The sequence below is a fragment of the Stegodyphus dumicola genome, chromosome 2 (assembly GCF_044657685.1).
Source record: "Stegodyphus dumicola isolate Sdum_Otavi_A_Nest chromosome 2, ASM4465768v1".
NCBI classification, from domain to species: domain Eukaryota; kingdom Metazoa; phylum Arthropoda; class Arachnida; order Araneae; family Eresidae; genus Stegodyphus; species Stegodyphus dumicola.
In genome coordinates this window covers 216,049,965-216,076,388 of record NC_140769.1, presented here as the reverse complement: position 1 = coordinate 216,076,388, position 26,424 = coordinate 216,049,965, and the positions used below count along the sequence as shown (strand labels likewise).

At 33.4% G+C, this 26,424-nt stretch overlaps 2 protein-coding genes across 7 annotated transcripts in view; one reads left to right on the top strand and one right to left on the bottom strand.

Annotated features, from left to right (window-relative positions):
* LOC118194424 (alpha-crystallin B chain-like) overlaps positions 1-26,424 on the top strand; it is an 84,801-nt gene that overhangs the window by 37,525 nt on the left and 20,852 nt on the right. For 3 of the 6 annotated variants that reach the window (XM_035365582.2, XM_085811752.1, XM_085811753.1), the window contains exon 2: positions 23,855-24,237. In XM_035365582.2, coding sequence (XP_035221473.1) covers positions 23,872-24,237 — 366 coding nt within the window. In that variant the 5' untranslated portion in view covers positions 23,855-23,871. Of the gene's footprint in view, positions 1-11,761; positions 11,935-20,977; positions 21,070-23,854; positions 24,238-26,424 lie in introns of all 6 variants that reach the window. The other 3 variants (XM_035365581.2, XM_035365580.2, XM_035365579.2) reach the window with 3 other exon arrangements.
* Positions 12,417-19,639, bottom strand: LOC146998844 (uncharacterized). The gene is made up of 3 exons (XM_085812275.1): positions 19,022-19,639; positions 17,847-18,321; positions 12,417-12,517 (listed from the first exon to the last, which is right to left on the bottom strand). The coding sequence occupies exons 1-3, from the start codon at positions 19,175-19,177 to the stop codon at positions 12,417-12,419; spliced, it is 732 nt and encodes a 243-aa protein (XP_085668401.1). The 5' UTR covers positions 19,178-19,639.

The following is a 26,424-nucleotide window of genomic DNA, read 5'->3' as shown; positions in this document are numbered from 1 at the left end:
TTACGAGGGATACTGTACATACCTGCTCTTTACTTCTCACATTTATTGAAGCAGTTCATCTACAGCCAATCCCACCCCCATGATGCATGAGTATATCAAATCCAACGCGTAAATATTTAACGAGCCGTGGAAGTAATGTGAGCTTTATCAAAATATGCTGTGCATCACGAATATTAAGCAGAGCGTGTCATTAATAGCGGGTGAAATTTTCTATATAATTAGAACTCCTGCTATTCTGTTTACATGACGTTTCCGGTTTTTCTGAAGGTAGTAAAGTAGAAGTATTTTTATTTTTATTTTACTTCACTTTACTTCGCTGCAAGCTTTTATGAGCCTTTTAAAATTAAATCAGAGTTCTTGGTTCATATCACTTCTAACTTTCACGTCTGAAAATAGTTTCTTGCTTTCTCAATATAAGTTATAAAGCAGTAAAATATTCGCATTTGAATGGAATTTATAAATTTATATTGGTAACTGAATGTACATATGCTGTCCGAAAAGTTTTAATCCTGATTCTTTTATTCTGAATTAGGTTGTTTTATTGATGCTGTAGTTGTTTTCAAATTTGAATGCTTCACATTAAGGCACATTTTCCTTGGCATTTTTAAAACAATTCAGTAACATGAAGTAGACTGTTTTATTGTGATATTCCCTTTTTATTCCGGGTATGACGCTCCCTCATCAGAAGGAATCTCTTCCGCATAATTGGCTTTTCAGAGTTGAAAACGCCCAGAAATCACATGTCACTAGATTTAGGTTATATGCAGGGTGTTCTAGTTTTGGCGGATCGATTTCAAACATTCGTACCAATACACTAGCGGCAACCATAAAGTTCGAAATTGTCGTCTTTTCATTACGTGCTTATAGGTGCAAATTTTGACATCTGTAATCACAGTGTCAAACAAAGCATTCCTTATTGATCACTCGCGTGTTTCCATTTCAAATTACTTGCATCACTGAAATACTTAAGCATAGCTAAATGTTCCATTACCATGCATACTATCATATTAAAACTGTAATGTTTTAAGTGTTTCATAACTGATAATCACCAAGTTTATTACAAAATTAAATCACAGTGCTAACGTATAATCACAGAAACACTTTCCTGAAACTCTACGAGGAAACATGCTAAGCGCTTTGACTTGCTGCGAGCAAATAATAAAAGTCTAGCTGTCAAGTTGCAAATTCATACTTGCAAGTACAAAAGCCAGTACTAGGTTGCCACGTGTAATATGAGGAAGAAAAACAAAATCAATCTTAAAATTTTTCAAATACACCTTTTAGATAGGTAGAGTATAACGATATACACAGAAAAACGAAGAAATTGTTATCTAATTCAAGATCTAAATTATATGTCCTGTTAACTACATGTTTCTCCATCTTAAAAAAATACATTACGCTCCTTTGAGACCTTTCGTAAAGCAAAAAAACATTTATTGCATTAATTTGCATGGCGTTAATTTTTAGCAGTTCTTGACCTAAAAAAATGTCAAATGTCTTATTATACCAAGTAACGCGTAAAACCAAACATAACATTGCTAAAAGCAGTAATATAATAAATACACACCCCGAGTAGTAAGAAATAATTTGTATAGTTTGTAGCTTCGTCTTTTAAAATGTTAAAGTTAGCGAGCGTATTGGATGGTTTAAGAAATCTAACCCAGGTCCAGATTAGCAGTCATGTTTTAAATTCACGTTTTGGTTGCCAGCAAATTCCATATTTTGCACCGAAGAAACAAACCCAACTTCTGAAAAGAATTCATCCCCAAATTTCTCAGTCAGGTTCTAACAATTATATAGGGCTATTCTTACTTATTACCTATTTCAAGTCTTAGCTCTTACTTCTCAAATAATGCATAAATGCTATGATGTGAATTATCATTATAGCTTAATTAAATGCTGAAAGACCACAAATATATGTAGCTGACAGTTAACTAAGTTTTTCTGTTTCGTCACTTCTGAAAGATAAACTAAAATATTATAACGAAAAAAAAAAAAAAAAACTTAAAAAAATATAATAAATAATAAAAATCTGAAAGGTTTCAGATTTTAAATTACGTCCAAAGAGGCGTTTTTTTTTAACATTTTGTCTGTTACCTTTATTTATTAAATATCACGTTCTTCGCACTTAAACCATAAAATTCAGTTCAAGAGCAATAACGCAAAATGGTTTTAAATTGAGCATATCTTTAGAATTTCCTATACAGAATCTCGCGCACTGGAGATAAAAATGTTTTTCTGTACAATGTTGCAATAGCTCGCTTTGAAATCCTTCAGTTTGTTAATCGAAAATTCGTTAAAGTTTTACAAAATATGAAATCGATAATAAAGCAAATTCCAAATTTCATATTTGGGCTTCCACATGCCCATATTCGCAGTATGATTATGCCATTCAAAATTCGATGGCTCTGTGTACCGTTGTTTTATCACAATGCGAGAAATATACAGACATTTATGCAGATTTTTCATTATTTAATTTCTTCAAATATGATGCCGGACTCTAACATTTGGTGGCAACAGTTTTAAAAGTGAAACAGGCATTTATAGTGATTCAACGCAAAATCGCAAAACGAAAACAATAGTCCTTCAGGGACAGAGCCCCTTTGGACTAATTATTAGTCACCTGCGCTTGGTAGTGAAACAAATTGGCCTTTAACAGTCCCTGTATTTACAAATCTAAATATTTTCTAGGCAAAAGGCTTGTCAGATCTTAAATTTACCAACCAAGCTAATAACAGAGGTAACTAATTTCTTCCGGAGCAACGGCTTTCGTTAATAGGTTATCTCCCGCCTTCTAGCATGCCTTCGTGGTGTAATTGGAAGGATACACAATTGGAATAACAATTGGAAGGACCACAATATTATAACGTTGCGCGCCTCCAACTTGCACGCAACCAAGAGGTGACTGTGAAAACTTGTATAAAAGATAGAGCCTTGTGAAGGGTTTAAGTCCCTTTTTATTCAACGTAATAAAATTACAATTGCGTGCTCTTGACGCTCACAGACTGTGCCAACTTGGCAGTCAAAATAAAAATAATAACCTGAAAAGAAAGTAAAGACAAGATTCTAACTACGAGGCTCTCTAAAATAACTAACTCACCGCGTTTTACAATACCGCTGCTAATTCAGAAGACTTGAAGCTCACTGGAACGATTACCACTACTTCCCGCCAAGCACCTAGGCCGCAACGCGGGTTTCTTCAATTCTCGCTAACTACCTCCGCGCTCGTGCAGTAAGAATATCACACCGAACTCGTTTCCTTCTATTTAAATCAGAATACTTCCGCTGATAATTTGAATGCTTGCGCGTTCTACTAAAATTTACATATTCTGGCATTGGCAGTTCCAGGGGAAAGTAAGGCTTGACAGGAAAGATAGTTTAAACTTAAAATAAATGTTAGTTAAAATAAATATAAACCCTACATTTGCCGCTGCCAGAATTTGGAAAACTTGGAAGCAGGTCCTACAAACGACCTGTTGTAAGTTTCTCTAATTCTGAACTAATTGGCGAGAACCTCGTTTACACAAAAAAATCTTATGTAACAATTATATACTAAAATTCTGTTGCTCGTTATAACTTTCTTCTTACAGCAACTTTTCCTGGACTTCATCAATCAATCTCGGTCTTTCCTTCCAGCATCTGGAAGGAATAAGTATCAGTATCTTTCTAAATACATTATAATTTACACTTTCTTGACACAATAAATTTTTGTTTTTAAACGATTCGTTTTTCTTAGTTATTGCTTCCTTCACATTCATTCAATTTTTCAAGCATTAATTTAACTTTACCCTGGCTCTCCACCGTGTGTGGTGTCAAACGGGAATATTCGTGTTTTAGTCTTACAACACTTCCCCTAACCACCATGATTTGTTAGAATTCAACAACCAAATAGACACACCTTACTCGACATTCTACAACTCAATGAGCTACTTTAATATTCTTAAAAATTCAAATGTAGGTGGAGAACCCTACAAAACACATTCATTCTAACTTCCCCCTCATTCATCTTTAAACATGCAGGCTTTCGCTCTAAAGCATGACTTTACCTACAATTTAATACTTAAATTTTGACTTCATTGCTTTTAAGCATTCACTTTTAGCATCTACAATTTTATGCTTCTAGACTAAATTCTACTTTTACATAACCTTCAAGGATTTATGTACATTTACAAAATTTTAATACATATGCTTTTTACAATTTACCATAAAATGAATAAGAGAAAATAAATTTTTACTTTACTCATTCTTCGCCAAGCTGGCGGCACTGAAAGTAAAATTCTTATTAATACAAGAATACGAAGTTATTTTTATCTTCGGCCAAATTTTGGCTTCAACATAACAGAATTAGTCTTTCGACCAACAGAAAATGCTTGTTTTTAGCTTTTACACTTAAAGAAAATAATACTTTTGCCTTAGCTAAATAAAGTAAAACAAAACTAAGTCTCAACCGAGACATATTGACTTTCGTCAAAACATAGAACTTCGTACTTATGCATAACATTTCGGAACAAAAGAGAAAAAAAATTATAGAAGGTTTTAACTTATCTTTGAGTTTTCGATGCTTGAAACTCCGTCATCCGTTTTTGGCAAAATTGATCCCAAGTTAGAGGTTTCATGGATGTCAATCTTCTCCTTATTGATCTCCGAGTGTCGTCCACGTTGCTTTTTCTTTTGCGTCCTCTACATGCTGGCCTCTTGACGGAGTAATCGTCTGGTTGTTGGCCTTTCCGTTTCTCCCGGGGACGGCTGGTCTTGACGTCCTCCGGTCTGGAGTCCTTCTTGAATTTCTTCTGTTCCTCGTATTTTTGTGCCTCCTGCTGGCGTTTCAGTTTCCGGAACGGCGGCCTTGCTGGCACCTGACTCTGTGGCCGTGTGCGCGTTCTCCTTGATGTGTAATTTCTCCTGCTATCCTTTGTAGGTGGTGTTTTTCTCTTTACCACGGTTTCTTTACCCGGTGCATCTGTATTTTTGTTTTTCTTAAACGCTGGAGTTTGAAAATTATTTTTTCTTTTTGATACCGACGTCCGGGTTGTAGAAGTGCTAGGTCTCTCTTCAGTTCTCTGTTTCTTGGGTGGTGGAATAGTTGTTGTAGTCTCTGATTCTTCTACTTCGTTTAGACTTGAGTCCTGGAAGAAACTTTTAAGGATTTCAAAATCATTTGGATTATAGTATTTTTTCACCTGGTCGGGACTTGCTTTACAGATTTCCCCTCTCTCGTTTTTAAGATATAAGACTACTCCTTTGATTTCCTGAATTACATAGGGGCCTTCAAACTTTGGAGCTAGCTTTGCCATAAAATTGTCTGGGGCACTTGATAAAGAAAATTTCCGCTTCAATACTTTATCCCCAACTTTAAAATCTGCTTCACGGCGTTTTCTATCGTAATATAGTTTCTGCCTATTTCTTGCCGTATCCGAGGTTTTAAGCGCCTGATCAATCAAATTTTGCACATCTTTTTGTTTAAACTCCTGCTCTCTTTGTTGCACAAAGAATAATTTATCTAAAGGCGTAATTAATTTTCGGCCTAAGAATAATTCTGCTGGAGTTTTTCCCGTAGTATCATGATGTGCCGTTCTTAAAGCATAAGCTAATTCATTTATGTAGCCATCCCAGCGCTTGTGATGTGTGCTCACGTAACTGCGAATTATTTTTACTATGTTTTTATTAACTCTTTCTGCTATGTTAGCCTGTGGTCTATACGGAACCATTTTGATATGGCGTATGCCAAGTCCATTGCATATGTTTTCAAATATTTGACTAATGAATTGTTTTCCGTTATCGCTAATAACTTTTATCGGTGCACCGTATTTTAAAATGTATCTGTGTAAGAATGCATCTGCGACTGTTTTGGCTGACGCGTGTTTAAGTGGAACAATTTCTATCCATTTTGAAAAATGATCTACTATTACTAAAAGAAAACGATTTTTATTTAACTCGCTCTGGGGGAAGGGACCAAGGAGATCTATGCCTAAAATTTCATTGGGAAATGTAGCGCGAATGCTATTTAAGTACCCGGCCGGGCTGTAATTAATATCATTTATTAACTGACATTGATTGCAGGACCTGACATACGCAGTTACTATTTTGTATAATTGCGGGAAATATACCGCCTCGCGTACCCTTTTTAAAGTCTTTCTGACCCCTAGGTGCCCCGCTGTTTTTTCTTCGTGCAACTCCTTCAAAATGCTTAATCGAAGCGAGGCTGGGATGACTGGTTTATACTCAAGATTTTCGTTTGTTGTTTTCGTATAGAATAATAAATTATCTATTATTTCATAGTTTTTTGCTCTATTTCTTATCGCATCGATATCTGTATGCTCAAAGCTTTCGGGGTCTTTCAAATAAGCATAGATATTTCCAAATTCAGGATCAGCTTTCAGTTCAGTAATAACCGTATCTCTAGAATCTAAAATTTTTGAAGTCAACACAGCGCATTTAAGTTCATTTCCTTCATCGTCCAGTTTTATACGAGAAAGTGCGTCAGCTACATTGTTTTCCTTACCCGATTTATATTTTATTGTGATATTATATTCTTGGAGTTTTAAAGCCCATCTTATTAACCTGGGCGTTAGGTTTTTTCCGGAGTAAAGTCTACCAACAACCGCATGATCCGAAAAGACTGTTACTGGCGATTCGCCGAAATAAACTCGAAATTTGTGTACAGCCATTAATACGGCTAATGTTTCTCTTTCTGTAGCTGTATAATTCCTTTGTGTCTGATTCAATGTTTTACTAAAAAATGCCAGCGGATGGTTATTTTGCATAAGAACCGCACCCACCGCATAATCTGACGCATCTGCTGCAATTTCCAGGTTTTCGTCCCCCTCCGGGAATTTTAAAACAGGGGCATTAATAAGCGCTTCTTTTAATCTTTCAAAAGCTGTGTTAGCTTCCGCTGTCCACGTAAACTTACTCTTTTTTCTTTTGATTACTAAGAGTGGTTCAACAATATTAGCGAAATCTTTTATGAAAGATCGATAGTAAGAACATAATCCAAGGAAAGAAGAAAGTTTCTTGGCGGTGTTGGGCGGTGGGAAATTCTTAATAGCTTTTATTTTTGAATCTTGCGTTTCTATACCCTTTTGCGAAATTTTATAACCGAGATATTTAAGTTCTTTAGTTGCGAACTTGCATTTTGAGGCGTTAATTGTAAGACCGGCCTCTTTTAATAATTTAAAAACTTGTTCGAGGTCATTAATGTGTTGTTCCAACGTACTACTCGTTATAATTATATCATCTAGATAAATTAAAGTTGATTTTCCTAGGACAGGCTTTAGAACAATGTCCATAGCTCTCTGGAATGTTGATGGGGCCCCACACAACCCAAAGGGCATGCGTAAAAATGCATACGTCCCCGATTTTGTTATAAACGCGGTTTTATGTATATCTTCGGGTCTCATAGCTATTTGATAGTAGCCAGACGTTAAGTCCAAAGTAGACATATATCTTGTCGATTTGATCTGTCTAATGATCTCGTCTATAACCGGCAAAGGGTAAACTGGAAATTTAGTAATACTATTTAGTTTTCTGTAATCGATAGCAAACCTCCAAGCCCTTTTATCCGAAGGAGGAAACTCGTTCTTTTTCCTACATAGTACGACTGGACTCGCGTACTCACTATTTATGGGCGTTATTATTTTATTCTTTAACATCTCCTGAATATGTTCTTCGATGATTAGGTCTTTTTGTTTATCATAACGATACGGTTTAGTCCTACAAGGTTTTTCGACATTTAATTGAATCTTGTGAGTTACTATCTGGCAGTTTCCTGGTTTTTCTGAAAACAAATGTGAAAAATTACTCACCACTTGCTGTATTGCTTTACTTTCATGGTCATTCAGATGGCTAAGGTCCACTTCAGGTGTCTCCACAGGTTCCACCACCCTCTGGTCCATCTCCAACACCACGGAACTATCTTGAAAATTTAATTTGGCCCTCGCGGCCCTTAAAAAGTCCATACCTAAAATAAGAGAGTGTTGTAGGTCTTTCACCACAAAAATTAATACTTTGAGATTTTCCTCTTTTACCTGTAAGTTTAATGATAATTTCCCGATGCAGTGACATGTTTTTCCTTGCGCCGCTATAATTTCCGTATTTTTGGTTTTAAATAGTCGTATCCTATAAAAATTCTTTTTGAAGAACTTTTCACTCATAAAATTTCCTTCTGCTCCTGTATCGATGAGGGCTTCTACTGGTACATCGCCAACCAGGACTTGTATAATTGGTAGCTGTGAGTTTTTTACGATGACCGTGTTTAAATGTCTATTTGAGGGTTTTTTAAAACTTCCGGGGTCTGGACCCTCCCTTTCACAGCCCCCTCTAGTCGTTTAAAGCTTTCCTTTTAATCTGTGTCTTCTGGGTACGCGGATGTTTATTTTCAAATTTTCTTTTTGGGCCTTGACCTTCGAGTTTCGATGCGTTAGCTTGATAGTTCTTTCCCCCACATGAGCGATTTCCTTTTCTGGTTTCCTCCTTCCTTCGGGTATGTTGAGAATATGTTTCCCCTCTCGCTTTTCCCGCTATTCTGCGATTTTGAAAATTCACCGCCAATTCGAAAAGTTCCTGCAATGTGCTTGGGTTTCTAATTTCAAAGTAGTCTTGGACAGCGGGTAACAATCTTGGTAATATTATTTCAATAATCTCCGCATCGGGTTTTTTTCCATACAGCATATCCGTTGGCTTGATTTTTCGTAAAATAAAGTCCGTCAATTCTGCTGTATCCCGTTGGTAGAAACTATATAGTTCGGCTTCCAGCCGTGCGCGATCTTTCACTATGGGGAAGGCCTTTACTAACGATTTTTTGAAATTGTCAAATATATATGTCGGGCTTCCAAATTCACCTAGTAGAAATTTTCCTATGTTTTTCCACCATAGCGCGGCCTGTCCTCTTAGTGCTGATGTGGCGATGGCAACTTTTCGTCTTTCAGGCACAGGGTAGAGCTGAAAGTGGTTTTCTAGACCTTCTAAAAATACGGACACCGAATTTTTTCCGTCGAAATAGACGTTTGGCTTGATTGACGCTCTCAAAGTCTGGACCAGGTATCCAAATCCTTCTAACTGACTTGTCATTTCTTGGTGTTGTCCAGCGGCTTCCATCCAGTTTTCGGCCATTTCAGTTCGATAAGTGTTCGGGCGCCAATATAACGTTGCGCGCCTCCAACTTGCACGCAACCAAGAGGTGACTGTGAAAACTTGTATAAAAAAAATAGAGCCTTGTGAAGGGTTTAAGTCCCTTTTTATTCAACGTAATAAAATTACAATTGCGTGCTCTTGACGCTCACAGACTGTGCCAACTTGGCAGTCAAAATAAAAATAATAACCTGAAAAGAAAGTAAAGACAAGATTCTAACTACGAGGCTCTCTAAAATAACTAACTCACCGCGTTTTACAATACCGCTGCTAATTCAGCAGACTTGAAGCTCACTGGAACGATTACCACTTCTTCTCGCCAAGCACCTAGGCCGCAACGCGGGTTTCTTCAATTCTCGCTAACTACCTCCGCGCTCGTGCAGTAAGAATATCACACCGAACTCGTTTCCTTCTATTTAAATCAGAATACTTCCGCTGATAATTTGAATGCTTGCGCGTTCTACTAAAATTTACATATTCTGGCATTGGCAGTTCCAGGGAAAAGTAAGGCTTGACAGGAAAGATAGTTTAAACTTAAAATAAATGTTAGTTAAAATAAATATAAACCCTACAATATAACGGACTTTTGTTGCTACTTTGTACAGAACGGTTATTGTCAAATTTTTGAACGGAAAGAAACGTAACTTTTATCATTCGTTCCGTATTCGCTAGATTTGGCACATTATGGATGTTCCCAAAAATGAAATATTAAAATCTTACAAGGGCCACAATTTGATAGCATTTCGAAAATTTGAAAAATCGTCTCAAGGAAAAACATTGTCGGCTTTTTTGATGACAGGAGACTAAGATACATGCGGCTTCAGGAGGAATGCATAGGGAAAGACTTAACAATTATAAAGTCCCTCGTTCCAGATCTCTGATTTTAATGAATTGAGTGTTGAAGTTTTATGTCCGCACTATCGATATAAAAAATAATGCCTTATACTAGTAACAAGCGCGTGCAATTATTTTTATGCTTTCACATGCTTTGCACGTGTGAATAAAAAAATAAATAACAAAGAATTACTTTTACTTCCTTTTACGAAGTAAAAAGGAAGTGTTGTAATCGCGAAAAATTTCGGGTATCATATTTCAACGAAAATATCCATTTTGACCGCTATCGAATGCAATTTAACGATGTTTTTGCGTGACATCTTTACATAAGGACAGAATAAAAAAAACTTTTTCCCCCAAAAGAATTATAAAACTGATTTAAAATAGATTCAGAAGAGATTTTTTTCGTGGTATCTCACATAACTCAAAAACGAATAGTCTCAGAACGTTGAAATTATGTTTGTGGGACTGCTATAACTTGAATATGTGCACCTCCCTTTTTGGTTGCAGTCGGCCGCAGCATAAAAATATATGTATATATATATATATATATATATATACCCATCTGTTACTCAGCTCAGTGACCTTAGTTTCGTTATTCTTATATATTTGTAAATTGTGCATTTTTGTTTTAAAAATGATTGAATTATGTTGTTCTTATCTTCCGGTTAAGGTTTTTATGCCTTTAGTTAACCTGCATGTTATAGTTGTATAATTATCAACAATTTAAAAGTTTTTATGTGCGGATACGCCTAATAAACCATAACAGTCATGTTTGTTTACATTTGAAACTTAGCAGAATAGTGGATTTGTTGCCAATCTAGAGAAACCAAGCTTCGCAACAGCAAAGTAACATCTTCTTTTATTATTGGGAATTAAATTATGCTTAATCCATTCTGAAATTATTATTTTTAAGTAATTAAATTATACCATATATTGACTCAGCATAACATCCACAACAAATTAAATAATTTTTTTTTTTTTGCCTTCAGTGTCTTTTTGCCGAGTGAAACCAAAAGTAAACTTTCAGTGGTGTGCACCGAAAAATCTGTTTTCTTGCCCGCTGGTCTAATTTGTTTTTGCGTAGAAACTGTAATTTAATTGTAAAAAAAAAAAAAAAAAAAAAAAAAAAAAAAAAAAAAAAAAATCTGAAATGTTTCAGATTTTAAATTACGTCCAAAGGGGCGTTTTTTAACATTTTGTGTGTTACCTTTCTTTATTAAATATCATGTTCCTCGCACTTAAACCATAAGATCCAGTGCAACAGCAATATCGCAAAATAGTTTTAAAACGAGCATATCTTTAGAATTTCCGATACAGAGACTCACGCGCTGGAGATAAAAATGTTTTTTTCTGCACAACGTTGCCATTGCTCGCTTTGAAATCCTTGAGTTTGTTAATCAAAAATTCGTCAATGTTTTAAAAAATAGGAAATCGATCATAAAACAAATTTCAAATTTGGTCTTCCACATGCTCATATTCGTTGGAGGATTACGTTATTCAAAATTCGATGACTCTATGTACCGTTGTTTTATCACAATACGAGAAATATACATACATTTATGCAGATTTTTCATTTTTGAATTTCTTCAAATATAATGCAGGACTCTTAACATTTTGAGGCAACAGTTTGAAAAGTGAACCGACATTTATGAGTCCGACGCAAAATGCCAAAACGAAACTAATAGTCCTTCGGGATTCAAATCCCTTTGGACTAAAAAAAAATTGTATTTGGTGTTTTATGTTTTTTATATCTTTAAATTTTTAATGAAGATGTTTTGTGTTTTTATTATTTTAGCCAGGCAAAAATAATAGTGTAAAATAATAGGCGAAATAAGAACTGAATTAATTGAATGAAAAATACAACTCTAATGAAATTCGACGAAAAAAGTGTTTCATATTAGCAGAAAATACTGTCGCCAGTCTGTTTCGGACAAATCAGAATGTTTACAAGTAGCGCATGTGCATTAGGTAAGCAGCACTGAATCTTAGTATATAATATATTTTTATTCTTATAGACAAAATCTTTATTTTTATGTATATGTTTTTAATGTTTATCTTTATTTACATCTTTAATTTAAAACTGCGATATATTATTCCGGATAATGCGTTAAGTTACAGGGTTTTGCTTGATCTGCTGATGTTTTAGTCCGAACAAACCCCTAATAGGCGTAAGGCGAATTATCGCTAACGAAGGCGAAATTTCGTCTGAAGTAACTACTAATAAGTCTCGAGAAGGTTTAAATAACCTTTTTATTTTAACACAACTTAAAAGCATAAACTTACTCTCTTGTGCTACTGTATCAGCCACAGCTCGTCGTGATGCAACTAAACAAAACACTTAGAATTTAAGGTAAAAGTTTAACAGTAGTGAAAGACAACAAATTAAATATTACGTTTGGCTCGTAATTCTACCGGAGCATCAAAATCAAAATATCGGCCACGATAGGAACTCAAAAACCAATAATTACTCCTGTCAGAGCTGGCAGGACGTTAACACATAGCATGAACGCGAAGCCAGGAACATGCTCTGTCTTAAAATCCATAAACCTCACTTTAAACAAGGGAACAAAATTACAGCAGTTATACATTCGTTATCTGACCAGATCGAATTCTTTGAAATAAAATTACTTTAATTCTTTTCATTTCGACAACGAGTTTCATTGTCAAAGATATACGAGAGTAAAAATTCTATATCAGCGGTGATTGTGGATTATGATAATCTTTTTTTCTTGTCCAGTAGATAGAAACTGACCTTGCGAAAAAATCGTCTGCCGCATCCCATAGGGATTGGACAGTCACGTGCAGGAACTCGTTTCACATCCTGCTGTCCGGTCACGTGACTATTGTTGTCGATATGAGTGGTATGCCTGAGCGCTGCATTCTTTTCTAGCGAGGGGATAATAGCCAACACCTCCTTATAGAAGGAAGCCGGGACACTGGATTGTGACGTCACGCGTAGTCGTCTATGTCGAAACCCCGAGAGAGCAACGAAACAAAACAGGCTGCGCGCTAGTGCCGTACTTAACGTTGATTTCACTATTTGATATAGATACTTGGGTGGGATTTTATTCAGAGATTCAATTATATATAATGAATAATTTAATTACTTCAAAATTTAACACAATAAAATTTGACATAAATTTAAGAATTTTTTGTTTCTTATTTCTTGACTTTAATGAATTATACTTCCTTGTAGGTTTCACAGCAGCATTTAAAAAGTTAAAAATCAGCCATACTAACTCAAAAAAGGAATTTCTGACTTTTCCCTCATAATTTAATATTGCTTTATATTTTTCTAATATTTATGAAAAAAACCCAAATTATCTGCATACAAACTATTACTTATCATTTCATTTTTCTTCCAATCAGTGATTTGTCTTTAAAAGAAAATGGTATAAAAATGCACTAAATTTTGTCTATAATATGCTATGTGTCTTGCAAGTTTCAAATAAATTAGTATATCAGAGGTTTGCTTAGCAAATAATTCAATGTGCAATTTAAAATTATTGCTTAAATCTGTAGAACCAATAATATTAGTTGTATATGTACTTAACTGTATTGTGTTAGTTATATAGCTGAACTTGAAAATAAAGATTCACAAGTGAAAAATAAAAAAATTTTATTTACAATTTTATGCAAGCAGTCAGCATAACAACACAACACCTAAGTTATAACATACAAATAAGTTAAAACCAGCTGATCTCTTTTTATCAATAAATTATTCAAACTTTCTTGTAAAAATTGAAGCAGAAATCTCATTAAGCATATTGCCATACTAAGAAAGCTCATCAATTCTTATTTATTAACAGGTGTGAAAATTTCAAAACTGCTTCTATATTAATTGGGTCTCATCAGAAACAATAAGATGAGACTATGTGACCTTAATATTTAAATTTTGATACTGCTAGTTCAAGTTTCTATTCGTTAAATTTCAACCCATTTTGTCTGGCAATTACAAACACCGTTATTAACTTTTTACAACAGCCAATTAATAGTTTCAAAATGTATTACGATACTGCCATAATATGGATAAATATCGGGCAAACACTTGAGAAGACCGTCCATTACCATTTAAAACACTTCAGGTGCACAAATGATATTAAATTTTATACGATGGCTATTATTATTTATGAAGCATATAAAGATACATTCAACAGCAAATGGATGTCAGCATCACCAGTATATGTAAAAACATTTATTGATGTTGTGTAAAGGAAGTGATTATCAGTTAATGTTTCAAATATAGAAAATAATAAAAATGTTTTACCTATGCACCAGTATCCAATTTGAAAGTATCTGGTCACTACATGCAACACAATTTTGTTGTAATTTTTCCAAGCTAAAATCGTGATCTTCTAAGTTACTCGCTATCAGGCTTGTTTAATTTAAGCAAAGAATATATCAAAATGATTTGTCCAGAAAGCCACCAGTCTTAATTATGGGACACCGGTAATTTCAAAATGCACATGAAAATCACAGGTTTGTGAAATGAGTGCTCCTAATCAGAGACACCCTTTATTCAGCCAATTCCCAGAATAATAGTAGGAGTTATTACAAACCTGTTATTTTGTCGCCATGCTGAAACACATAACTGTTATCTTGATAAAGTAATTTATCATATGGTAACATGAAAATTATACTCAAATGATATAAGTAATGGCCACTTAAAGACACAACATAGACCCTTTCTTACACAACAACAAATTAAAGACAAGGAAATGAATTTTTCAATATTTTTAAGTGTAAAACAGTCAGTACATGCCCATATAAAAAATATGAATTATAATGACCCATTCTCAGTATAAAAGCAGCAGTTACCATAAACTTGTCATCTTGTAAGCATGCTGAAACACAACTTTTATCATGAGAAAGCATTTTACAGTATGTTAACACCAAATGATAACCACTTACTAAACATTAAGTGGTAGCCATTTAAATACAACCCAGATACCATTTTATGCAGCAAACACTCAACAGCACGAAAATGAATTTTTCAATATTATCATCTTTCAAGTGCTCTGAATATAAAACAGTCAGTGCATGTCCATATGAACAAAATTATAATGACCCATTCCCAGTATAATAGCAGCAGCTATTATAAACATACAATTTTCTAATCATGCTGGAAACATATAACTGTTACCTCAATAAAACATTTTACCATATGTTAACACAAAAATTATATCAAAATGATAAGAGTAGTGGCCACTTAAAACATAACCCACACACATTTTTATGCGATGACAAATTAAAGGCAAGGAAATTCCTTCTTCAATATTTCAAGTCATAGAGTGGATATATATATAAATATATTTATATACGTTTGGTGTGGCCGATTGCAACCAAAATACGAGGTGCACATATACATGTTATAGCAGTCCTATATACAAAATTTCAACGTTCTGAGGCTACTCGTTTTTGAGTTATGTGAGATATGTACGTACGTGAACGTACGTACATACGTTCGTACAGAAGCCACGAAAAATTCTCTTCAGAATTAATTTTAGTTTCAGTTTTTTAAGCAGTTTTATAATTTTTTTGAAGGAAAAGAGTATTTTATTCTGTCCTTACGTACAGATATGGTGCAAAAACATCGTTAAATTGCATTCGATAGCGGTCAAAATGGATATTTTCGGTGAAATATGCTGCCTGAAACTTTTCGCGATTATAATACTTCCTTTTTACTTCGTACAAGGAAGTAAAAAGGACATGCCTTCTTCAATATTTCAAGTCATCTAAATATAAAACAGTCAGTATATGTTCATATCAACAGAATTATAATGACCCATTACCAGTATAACAGTGGCAGTTATTATATACATATCATTCGGTAAGCATGCTGAAACATAACTTTTATCAGGAGAAAGCATTTTACCATATGTCAACACCAAACTTATACCCAAATGATAAAAGTAGTGGCTGCGCTAAAACACAAACCGAGACACCTTTTTACGCAATGACAATTTAAAGGCAAGGAAATGCCTTCTTCAATATTTCAAGTCATCTGAATGTTAAACAGTCAGTATCTGTCCATATCAACAAAAGTATAATGACCCATTACCAGTATAACAGTGGCAGTTATTATATACATATCATTTTGTACCCATGCTGAAATATCACAGCTTAATAGTTTCACAACTTTATAGCTACAGTAACCAGCTATATACATTAAAATTGGTATGTTATTTTGAACATTTTGTATATCTTCATTTGTAATAGTTATTCTTCCTGAGAAAGTGCATCCAATATTTTCTTGCTCCAGAGATTCAATACACAGGTTTTTACAATTTAGATAAATAGGAATTCCTCCATACTTTGATGATTTAATAACAGTTGGCAGAAGACTTTGTAATCTTAATTTTGCTTCAGTTTCATATACTTGCCTTATAGAAATATTATGTTGTGAACCAGCCAGCTGTCTATATTTTCCGAATCTATTCTCTAGGAGATCTGTCTGAACTTTTCCTGGTAAAAAGTAAGTAAATTTTAGCTCTTCAATGCAATACCTTGCCATTTCGAGCAACGAATAGCTAGTATGTGTTTCCTTAGTTAGTCCACCACTAGAACAGCCTAAAAGTTTCCACTGATCTAACCACTCAAGTAACTTATTTAAATAAATATATCTAACATCATCATTTTGCACAGTTAACGGCTTTTGATACTCATTCATCTTATGGTGTCCTTTAAAGATACTTTTGACATTGACCACCATGTAGATATAATTTTAATAAATTCAGCTGTTGTTTCGTAATTTAAAATACTATTTTCTTTACCAATAACCATTATTGCCTCTGCAAGACGACTGTCAAATATTTGTAATGCTAGCTTGACATTTTGTCTTTCCAAATTGGTTGGATACAGAGCTTTCAGAGTCAAATCATAACTATATTTTACAATTCTGCCTGCCTCTAATGAATGGAGACTTTTTATGCATGCAAATGCCGCTGTTTCGACCTTGGAAAAATTTTCAAAATTTGGATAAAATAAACATTGCCCAGAAGTTTTTTGATTTATCCAGTTGTTCCTGACACACTTCAAGATGTGCACTGAGTCAATAACAAAAAATAGTGGCCGAAATAAGTCTGCAGGGTTTTTATACACAATACTAATTTTTGGAGGCATACAAAATAATGACATGGCTTTTTTATTTATTGAATTATTGTCAGAGACAACTGCCACAATTCTATAACCTATATTTTCTAAACCAATTATAATTTTCTTAAGATATTGATACAGATCCTCAGCATTTAATGATTTAACTGGTAATATATGTGCCACATCCTTGAAAGGTGATAATAAGCTACGTATCATAAAAACATAAGCACTTGTAGCAGCTTTTTCACAGTTGTAGGCCATGCCACACAAATTTCCTCCTTTAAAATCGAAACATGAATTTAAATGCACTTCATCCATCATAATAATTACAGTTTTATCATTTTCTTCTAAATCCTTGCATCTTTGTTTAACATATCCTAAAAAGTCATCATTAAATTGCTCAGTAATAGGATTAAGAGAAAACATTGAACAAATTCTACGAATAGTACGTGGATGGGGAATAGAAATGTAACCTGAATGTCGTAAAAACTTGTATGCATGCGGTGAGATCGAGTTTAACAAACTGCAAAAAATAAGTAAATCTGGAGTATATCGATACTTCTCTTTCTTTACATTTAGTTTATTTACTTGCCCTGAAAGGAAGTTCAGTTCAGTTTCTTTTTCAGGTAACACTCTTTTCAATTCTGAAAGCATATCATCCACAATTTGTATAGAATTCTTAATATATTCTTCATTTTGTAAGTTATGAAACAGACTTTCAACTTCCTTTAGTACTTCTAGAAACATATTTACATTACTAATTTTTAGAGGGAAAACAAATTTACCAATAGATTTTATAGCGATGTTTTTAATATAAACACATACTGTTAAATCCTCATTTATTACTACCGATTTCTGAATTTCTGGAGCTGGGTCACTTAAAATATCAAGTAACATAGTTGAATTTTCAGTATGTACAGTTGTCCAAAATGTTTCTAAAATCTGATGTTCTAGGCAATTATTGAATTCAATTAAACTTTCAAATGATCGTTCATTATAATACCGTTCTTTCATTTTCAAACTTTCTTCTATCGCTTTCTCCAGGTATTTCTCTTCTAAACGAGCTTTCTTCTTTTCTGGTGACATTCTCGATACAGAATTTAATGACATGTAGGATGGGCCATCAGGGAACTGAGAAGGTATGCATCCTTTTTTCAAACGTGGCCTAGAAATTGGGGCTTTAATTAACTTCGCTGATTTCTCATCATACATTTCGATTTCTCGTATTATTTCATCTGATCGAAAATGTAATTCACATACCTATAAAAGAAAATATTCAAAAATCAACTTGTTGCGAGTACAAAAGTTAGATGCATGTTAATATTTAGTAACAGAAGTCAATAAGCCCTATGATTTAAATAAATAATTTGATACATAAATACGAATTAAAAAACCAGTAATATCATTTCAATTACGTGTATAATTTAAGTAATTTGTAAAATCTGGAATGCTCATCATAATGATTACAGCTTTATTTACATTTAAAGAAAATTATATATTTGAGATAATTGTTTACAACAAACACTGGTTACCAAATACAAATAATTACCTTGAATACATCATACCAAACTTTCATATATCATTACAAAAATTTTAAAATGAAACCTATTATGATTACTTAGTAGTTCCTTGTCATATAAATTATGATAAATTTGGAATAACTACAGAATCTGCCTGCACAGTATACTAGAAAGCATTTACAAATTATTGGCATTTATGTAACTACTAAATTTAGAATTATTCCTGTTATATGGAACTTTATTTCATTCATAAAACTTTGAAGGAAAATATTTTTTTGAAATGATTAAAACAGGCAAGATTAAAATCTTTCAAACATAAAACTTCTTACCCGCAGATCAAAATCTAATATCGTAAGCATAAACATCACATACCTATCAATAAAAGTAATAAAAAAATGTAAAGATACAAAACATAAAAAATGCAGTAAAATTGAACTTACTCTGGTATGTTTAGTAGGTTGAAAGCCATCTTTTCTTCGTAGACTCCTTATCCATTTCATCCCGAGTTCAGTCTCATTTGGAAACTTGAATACAGCCACTTTTGGTCCGTTTTTATAATTACCACGACATGTGGCTACAGCACATTTATGAGGCATCGTATGAAATTATAAAAGCACGAGACAATATAAAAACTCTGTCGCTAACGCAAATAACCGCTCCACGTTCGTCGCTCTTGGCTCAACTACGGGGCTTTGATTTTGTTTGAAGGAGCGAGGTGAGTCAGAGACGACTACCTGTGACGTCAGAGCTTCCCCTCGCTTCAGTGTCCCGGCTTCCTTCTATAAGGAGGTGTTGTAATAGCCAGCTGTTGAATGATGCTTTGCTAGAGATGCACTTAATGAAAAAAACTACGCATGCTCAATGGATAGCGACGGCAAATACGCCATTAGTGTTTCTTATTGAAAAATACCTACAGAAATATAATGCTATAGTGAACTATCACAGCCAAGGCCCTATTTGCAAAATTGGAGTCTCGGGTGAAACCTGTTACGAAGCCTTCTACTTCTCTAATTATTTTCTATATAGTAGATAAGAGTGATGCGATATGTATAAAGTATTTCATAAAATAACCAAATAACTTACTGTTTCAACTTTCAAAATCATTTAAGTGGATTTAAAATGCATTTCAATTAACAGCGTGATTTAATGGTTTCAGTTTATTATTTCTATGTGTTTTGTTTTCATAGCTTCAGTTTACCATGCGTTGAATAAGGCTTATATATTTTTGTTTTGTTTTAAACCGGGGAAGTTAAAAAAAAATTTGTATAAAGAGAAAGACTAAAGAATTCTTTTTGCTTTTATTTCAAATGTTAATTAAATTATGGATATAAGACCAAAATAATGCAATTGTTTATTAATTTAGTGATCAAGTATATTTGTACACCTACGATATTTAAAAGACCCTCATAATCACGCGACATCATGAACTGCAGATGTAGTGGTTATACGGTATTATAGTTTAGAGTTGTGTAAGTTAGCGATAGTTCACAAATCAAGGCTCCGCTGAATGATATCAATCGCTAAAACAGTTATTAAAAACCGAAAACAGTTATTAAAAACTGAAACTGTCCGAAAACAGTTATTAAAAATTGTTTTAATGTCTGTCCTCTCTGATTTAATGATTTTAAATTTTTGTTCTTGCTCTAATTTTATACTTTTGAAACGCAGAATAATAATAATAATAATAAAAAGGCGTTGTACATTTTTATTATTTTTAATATAATAGAAGGATTTAGGGATCTCCTTCGGATCCTGTTGCAGATATAGCATTCTTTTTTTCCTACCGTTACCTATATATCAATATTAATTAGTTAATTTGTATTGGAAGGGAGACTTTTCTCAGTTAAGAGGTTTAAATCCCCCCTTAGGCACCTTTATCACAAATTCTAAACTCTCCTCACTGGTTTTATTACTGCGAGAAGGGGATGTAATATTCAAATTAAATTATGACAATGTAATAAGTAATTTTGCATCGAAAAATGTTTCGAAGAAATATAATCAAATGTCATTACTCTTTTAATTTGTGATTAATACTGCTATTACTGCATACGAAATCATCTAATAATCATTATAGAAGCTTTAACGCTACTTATGTTTAAGTTAATGTTACTACTTATGTTTAAGTTAATGTTATTTCTTATGTTTAAGTTGTATTTTTATTATTTTTTTAACCAACGATCACAAATTTCTCTTCCGTGGCGAAAGAAATCATCAAAAGATATTATTCTTTCCATGGCAGAAAGAAGCAAATTAATTTCTTTTTTTTACACTCCACATTTTCCGTTAATAAACAATTGCATTATTTTGGTCTTATGTGTGTAATTTAATTGATTAAAATTTCTAATAAAATTCGGAAGGATTCTATACGCTGTTTTTCTTTTCCAATTTTTTTCCAGAAAAAACAAGACCCTGGTTTAAAACGTATAAACTTATATTTCGTGCAACATAAAAGACACTGAAAGCATGGACGGGAACGGCGTACGAAAAGGTAAAATATAATTTCTTGTTAAAATAATTTTAAATGAAAAAAAATTAGATTAATAAAATTGAAGGATTCCCCACTGTGTAATTCTCAGTTGAAAGGGAAGAATCTTAACAATTAGTAAGCGAATAATCGCTTGAGTTCGTGTACAAGAAGCAACAAGTAGGAAGGGTGAAATAACCCTTTATTATTCCCATTAAAGTTTAACAAAACTCCATCTTGGAGTTGTACAATAAAACCGACACTTGGGCTTCAACTTAAGAGACTAGGAATTAAACTAAACTAATCTTAACTAAAGAGAAATAACTGAAGCTATCAAAATTCTAAAAGATTTGGCCCTTTAACATTAACTGACTGCGAAGCTGTCAAGGGCCTAAAATACGGCCGAGCGTAATAATAGCTTACGAGAGAGTAACATAGAAAGGCGGACGCGTGTAGACAGAAAACCTGGTATCTCTCTCTTAGACTGTAGAACTTCGCGGTTATATACCGCTCTTCCTCATTAGCATTCAGATGTGATTGTAAAACTACATTCTGGCCGGAATTGGTAAGTTGAAATTAAGAATCGATAGGAAAGGAAATTTAACTCAAAATTTAACTGTTAATAAAATTAACATAATCCTTACATAGTACTTTGCTTAACTTGCATCAGTAACATATACTACCTTGAGGGAGGAAGAATGGAATTACCTTGAGGAGGGAGTAACAGGTATTTTATTTTCTCAAACTTCTAGTTTTTCAAATTGGCGTGTGATTATTTAATATGCCGTTGCCATGTAATGAAGAGCATAGAGGAGTTTTCAAATTGTAGGAACTTCAAATTACACTTGTAAAGACCTTGTGAAAAAATTATCATTACACCTAATAAAGAATTATCAGTATACCTTGCAGAGAATTTATCATTATACATTTTTGAAAATACTTAAAAAATATAAAACAGGAAAAAAATTAATTACTGTCTGGTTTGTATTCATATTTTAAATATTTCAAAAATTTCTATGCTAAATAGCATGATAGATCTACTAGTTTAAGAATTAATCCTCAAAAATTTAAGATGCAAGACAATAAATATTCATTTAAAATCACCTACTCAAAATAGCTATGCCAAAGTGTCAAAGCAAAGTGTGCTGTAATAGTATTCCCTCATAAATGAACGCCAGTTGGAAACCTTTTTTTGCACTCATCTAATAAAGATAAATCTTTAATTTTCCAAGACGTACCTACCTTGCAGAGAAGACTTGCAGCAGAATCTTGTTTAAGATTACCGCCTACAATTTCAGACCATTTAGGGCTTCGATGGAAGTGATCATCATAGAGAAATTATATTCAATACCGATGCTTATTTTTACATTCAAAAATATACTGGTCACTTTCAGAGGGCTTTTTTTAAGGAAATCGTCGTTCATTATATTTTCCGCAAGTAAATGGCAGCGCATTAATAAAAATGTTAGTATAAGATTTGTACATAATTAGGAACAGAGATACTATTTCCCTTTCAAAGCATAGGTAACAATTGATTTCATTGTTTGACTTTGTTGTAAAATGTTGTAAAACTTGTGCTGTACTGTATTTTATTTCATGGAAATTAAAATATTCATTTTATGAATTAATCTTTTTTAGAATAAAATAAAAAATTAAAATACACTCGCTTGGATTACAGGAGATAATTGTTTGCCAATACAGCGGATTTTCCGACTAGGCAGCTGCAGGATATTCAATTACCTGTGTTGTAGTCTCATTTAACTCGAATATTTGGAGTCTTATTGTACTTAATTTAATTTGATTTTTTTCTTTATCGAAAACTTATTAATTGAATCTATTATATCTTCCAATCTCTACTGTGCCATTATAAGTATTATCTTTGGTATTTCCAAATAATTCATATAATTTTTCATTGTGCTTGCGATAATCTGCACTGGGCGCCTATGGGACCGCGGCATTTATCATACCAAAAAATGAGTTTTTAATATTTTAGTACGATAAGTGCTGGGATCTTACACTTATACTGTTATACCGTCATCATACACTTAATGCCGTCAGTCCACTGAGCAATGGAGTTGCTATTTGCTAGATGTTTCGTTATTAACGAAACAGGTTTTGTGTAAAAACTCCTTTCAATTCTATGAAAAGGTGGCAATCACTGGGGGGGGGGAGATTAGATCCTTCCAGATGAAAGTTATAACTTTCAGCATATATGATTTTGCATGGGTGCGAGAACATAGACAAGAAAGTTATGTCTTAAGTTTTGGGGGTTGGCTTATTTAGATTATGGCAAAGCACTCGAAAGTAATCTGTCTTAAAAGATGAATACATTCGAGGATGAATTTTTAAGAGAAACTGGCTGGTATTCACGTTATATGTTGGGAAAACGACGAATATTTGTATACAGCTAGCCCCTTGTCTTTTGGGAGACGAACGTTCTTAGTAGTAAATACGGTACTGAAAAGAAGAGTTCAAGTAGTAGCTGCATTTTTCATTGGACTTGGAGGCAGAAATGAAGAGGATTTACAGATATATATATATATATATATTGCTACGAAAATGTCTCAGTGTCATATATGCTTTTGTTGAATGATTGCCTAATATATGTACTTAAAAAAATAAAGATTCGTTTAACTAACTTCTTTTGATGGTATATTATTATTATTATTATCAAACGGGTACTACTTTCTGGAGATGCTTCGTATAGTTCATTCGCTTCTAACATATTTTTCTTCGTTCTTTCCTTTTGTATGTATTTAAGAAAAGCTCTTGCACTGTTCATTTTAGTAATGAAAACGTTTTATTCCAGATTTTAACTTTCCAAAAATGGCACCTGAACGTAAGGTACCTATTCAGAAATCTGATTTCCATGTCCTTGACGATGAATTCCACTCGATCCGAGGTCGCTTCGAAGGCGAGATGAAGAAGATGGAAGAGGAGATGGCGCGATTGCGAGCCAAGCTGCAAGAGCAGGAGCGAGGGGCTTTCAAGTCCAGTGCATCTATTCGCATGTCCACCACTGAGGAGTCCTCTTCCAGTCACAAGTCCGTTGACCACAGCTCTTGGATGGATGACTTCAGCTCGCCGCTCATTCAGAATGGAGATGATGGCAAGAATCTCAAACTCAGATTCGATGTCAGCGATTATGCCCCTGAAGAGATCCTTGTGAAAACAATTGACAATAAATTGAAGGTATGTATGCTGATGATGTTGAAATATCTCAAAATTAGCACTGCTTTCAAATTTGCTGATGATTAATAACCGAAACATAGGTTACCTGTAATATTACAAGGAATTATTTGTGGGCCTTTTCTTGCTTCTTGCATTTTACTATAAACAAAGTACGTCTTATTCTCACCCAGCTAGAAGTGACAATAAAATGTAAGATACCCATGCATTTATTATTTTAGATAAACTCTAAAATGTTAGTGTAGGAAACTGACTACGGTGATCTAGCCAATATCTGTAATTTGTCAGTACCTGTAATGTGAAACGGCAAAAACTGAAGTTTAAGAAATTTTCATGTTGTTAACACAATAGAATTATCATATCATTTACAAGCACTAACACTGATAAAAACAGTACATAAATGAAAATTTGTGTATTTGCAATTCAGTTGACAAAATGAATCACCCAACAAGGTCGTGAAGTATTGAGATCATTTATTTGTCCAGTTGCTTGCGAAGTTTGGCAACCGTTCTGCTCATATTTAAAAAAACAAATCACAGTTAGTCACGGAGTTAGATGGCTGAAGTAACCTTCGAGCTGGTTAAATTAATACTCAATTCACTGAGGTCAAAGTCATTAAATCTTCTTAAAAAATGACACGTCTTGTGAAAATATGCCAACGAAATACATAATTTTCTTTCAAAGCTTCTGAATGTATTTCCGATATGAACGTCTGCGAGTAATTTATTCGCTTAGTAATATCTAACGTTGCACACTAATTTGGTTAATTTAATCATATACAGATTCTTGTGCCAAAAAAGTACGTTTCAGATTCAACCGGAATTGTGTTTTACTTCGTGGTAATAGACATCTATTATGATAAAAGAAAAGGCCCAGTTCGGCAGTTAGCACAGATAGTGTATGAAAAAAAATTCTTTATCACAGATTATTATTTTTAATTGTATCCCATTTTAAATTTGGTATTCTTATTCTGAAGAAAAAAACGGCGTTCATCCATTTGACCTTCCTTCTGACGACGCTTTTAACTCCTCAGCTCCATTCCAAATTGCTTTTCTATAAGATGTTTTAAATAAATTATAACATTTTATAATAACTTATACACCTTTTTGACCGGTATCTACATTTTACTCAAAACCTACTTAATCGCATTAATGAGCAGTCCAATAATTCAGAATTTATTATAATCGAATAATATGGGAATAAAAATTATCCTCTCAGTGATATTTTTATTGGTATCAATGTTGTTCTTATCAAGTAGATTTTAAATTTCTGAAAAACCAAGTTTCATGGTTCAGGAACTATCAAACAGAATAAATATTCCAAAAGAAGAACAATATATGATCATTTGAAGAAAATTGGATATGTATGCTACGACGATGTATGGATACTCCATACTTCAGAATATGTCTTCTCGTGTTTCGTTACATGATTTTTTTCTGAAAAGAAAAGAAAAAAAAAAAAAAAAAAAAAAAGAAATTCTTAAAAAAAAAAAAAAAAAATCTTCACTAGAGGTGAGAAGTGGAAACTAAAAATTATCAGGTAAGCCAAAAGAACCTCCTTTAGTAATACTGAAAGTGAGGCTTCATCCAAAACAGTAAGGTTTTTGTGTATGGTAGGATTAGAAAGGAATTGTATACTATGAATTGCTGCCACCAAATCAGACAATGAATTTGAAAAAATACTCTTCTTCCTAAATGAACAGTTTTAAAAGCAGAAAATCGAAACAAAGCCTCCAGAACTGATTCGAGTGTTGTTTTTCATCATTACAACGTTCGGGCCCAGATTTCAATAAATGTCACACAAAAATTTATTGAGTATAGGTGAGATGTTTTGTGCCCCCTCCCCATGTTCACTAGAACGTGTCCTCTTGGATTTTCATCTCTTCCGAATTTTCTTAATGCCTGGATTTCATTTATTTGGAGACTGTCTAACAGCATCTTCATAAACTTTTTTACAATACTCGTAATGATTTTTTAAAAAGGAGTTTCCAATAATTGTTAAATTTTGTTTATGTTATTAAATGAAATTTTCGTATATTTTTTAAATGCTGCATTTGTACGTATCGTCGAAGAACCTCAGAACTTTATGGATGACCTAATAAATCCTCTAAAACAAGGCACACTGATTTTATTGTTAGTTAATCACTGTAGAAAGGGTACTCAACAACTTCTGACGGCAACGGGCTTACTA